The 1,300-nt window shown below is 61.5% G+C and overlaps 1 protein-coding gene across 1 annotated transcript; it reads right to left on the bottom strand.

Annotated features, from left to right (window-relative positions):
• Positions 1–460: 460 nt before the first annotated feature.
• MNEG_9795 (cytochrome P450) lies at positions 461–1,020 on the bottom strand (the record flags this gene model as incomplete). The annotated part of the gene is made up of 2 exons (XM_014041731.1): positions 461–678; positions 864–1,020. 2 exons carry the CDS (start codon positions 1,018–1,020, stop codon positions 461–463), a joined length of 375 nt encoding a protein of 124 aa, XP_013897185.1.
• Between the last annotated feature and the right edge of the window lie 280 nt (positions 1,021–1,300).

A 1,300-nucleotide genomic window follows, 5' to 3' on the forward strand; every position in this document is an offset into this window, starting at 1 on the left:
CCCCCTCCACCTGCCGCAAGCATTTCCCCATTCCCACCCCGTGCATCAGCAGCCACCAATCAATCTGAGTATGCATCCACGACCCTTTGCCAGCTGTGAGAAAAATGATGAAAATCCACGAGAGGTTGGGCAATGCTGTGCGCTGCTGCAAGCCGTCAGAAGTGCTCCTTGCATGAACTTGGGTGGAATCGCCCACACAATATCCCCCTTTGCCTTCAATGTCTTCTCATGACAATTGTGGGCTCTGAGAGCCCGCCAAACCTGGCAGCAAAGTTTGTCTTTCCCTGTGGTCAACTTGGTACCAAAAATTGAAAGCTGCCATGACTAAGTGCACCCTCGTACCCGCTGAGAAAAGCACATGAAGAGCACACGCAGGTGCTGAGGAGGGGAGGAGGGATTGCCAGCAACGACCAGCTTGCCTCAGCGACGACACACAACACACATTGCAATGTTGTGGCGCTCAGGCCGTCAGTGGGGCCCTCGGCGTCGCGCACAGCTTCAGGCCGTCCCTAGGGTGCAGTGTGATGTGGTAGCACACCATCGCCTCCAGGGCCGCCACGCCCTCGCCCTTCACGCCCGGCGGCAGCGCGAAAGCGAAGCACCCCACCAGCGTGGCCAGCACGACCTGGAGCTCCAGCATCGCCAGGGCGCGGCCGATGCAGTCGCGCGGGCCGATGCCTGTTGGGGCATCCAAGGGTGTGCCGGGTCGCCACGTTCATCTCAGAGTGGGTTGGGGTCTAGAAGCCCTTGCTGTCAACTGCCACATTGCAGGCACCCAGCGCTTGCCGGCGCCGCTTCGGCCCCCACTCAGCCATCGGCCGTGCGGGAACGATCTTCCCAGTAAGTCATCCCGCGCGGCTCACCAAAAGCAAACACATCCGCCAGGCCCCCGCCCTCGGCCGCCTGCTTGCCCTCATTGCCGCCGGCGCCCTTGAGCCAGCGCTCCGGCACGAACTCTGCCGCGTCCTGACCGTAGTAATCGGGCACCCGGCCCATTGGAAACGACGGCATGCCGACCATGGAGCCCTGCGCGGGACGGCGCAATAACGAGCCGTGCGGTCCAGAGCAGGAGGGCGTGTGTAAGGGATGGTGGCCAAGGGTTCTGCTTCGACATCATCAGGAGGGTGCGGTTCGTTCTTGTAAGCAGCACTTGAAAGGGTCGCAACTCGCGGGCGTGCGACGCTCATGCTACACATCCTCAAACACGCACTCACACGTCTGTGAGCGTGCACACACACGCACGCACTTACACACATGCCGCACGCACGCGCCCGCACACACACAAACACACACACACACA

This window comes from Monoraphidium neglectum (genome assembly GCF_000611645.1).
Source record: "Monoraphidium neglectum strain SAG 48.87 unplaced genomic scaffold scaffold02067, whole genome shotgun sequence".
Classification (NCBI taxonomy): Eukaryota; Viridiplantae; Chlorophyta; class Chlorophyceae; order Sphaeropleales; family Selenastraceae; genus Monoraphidium; species Monoraphidium neglectum.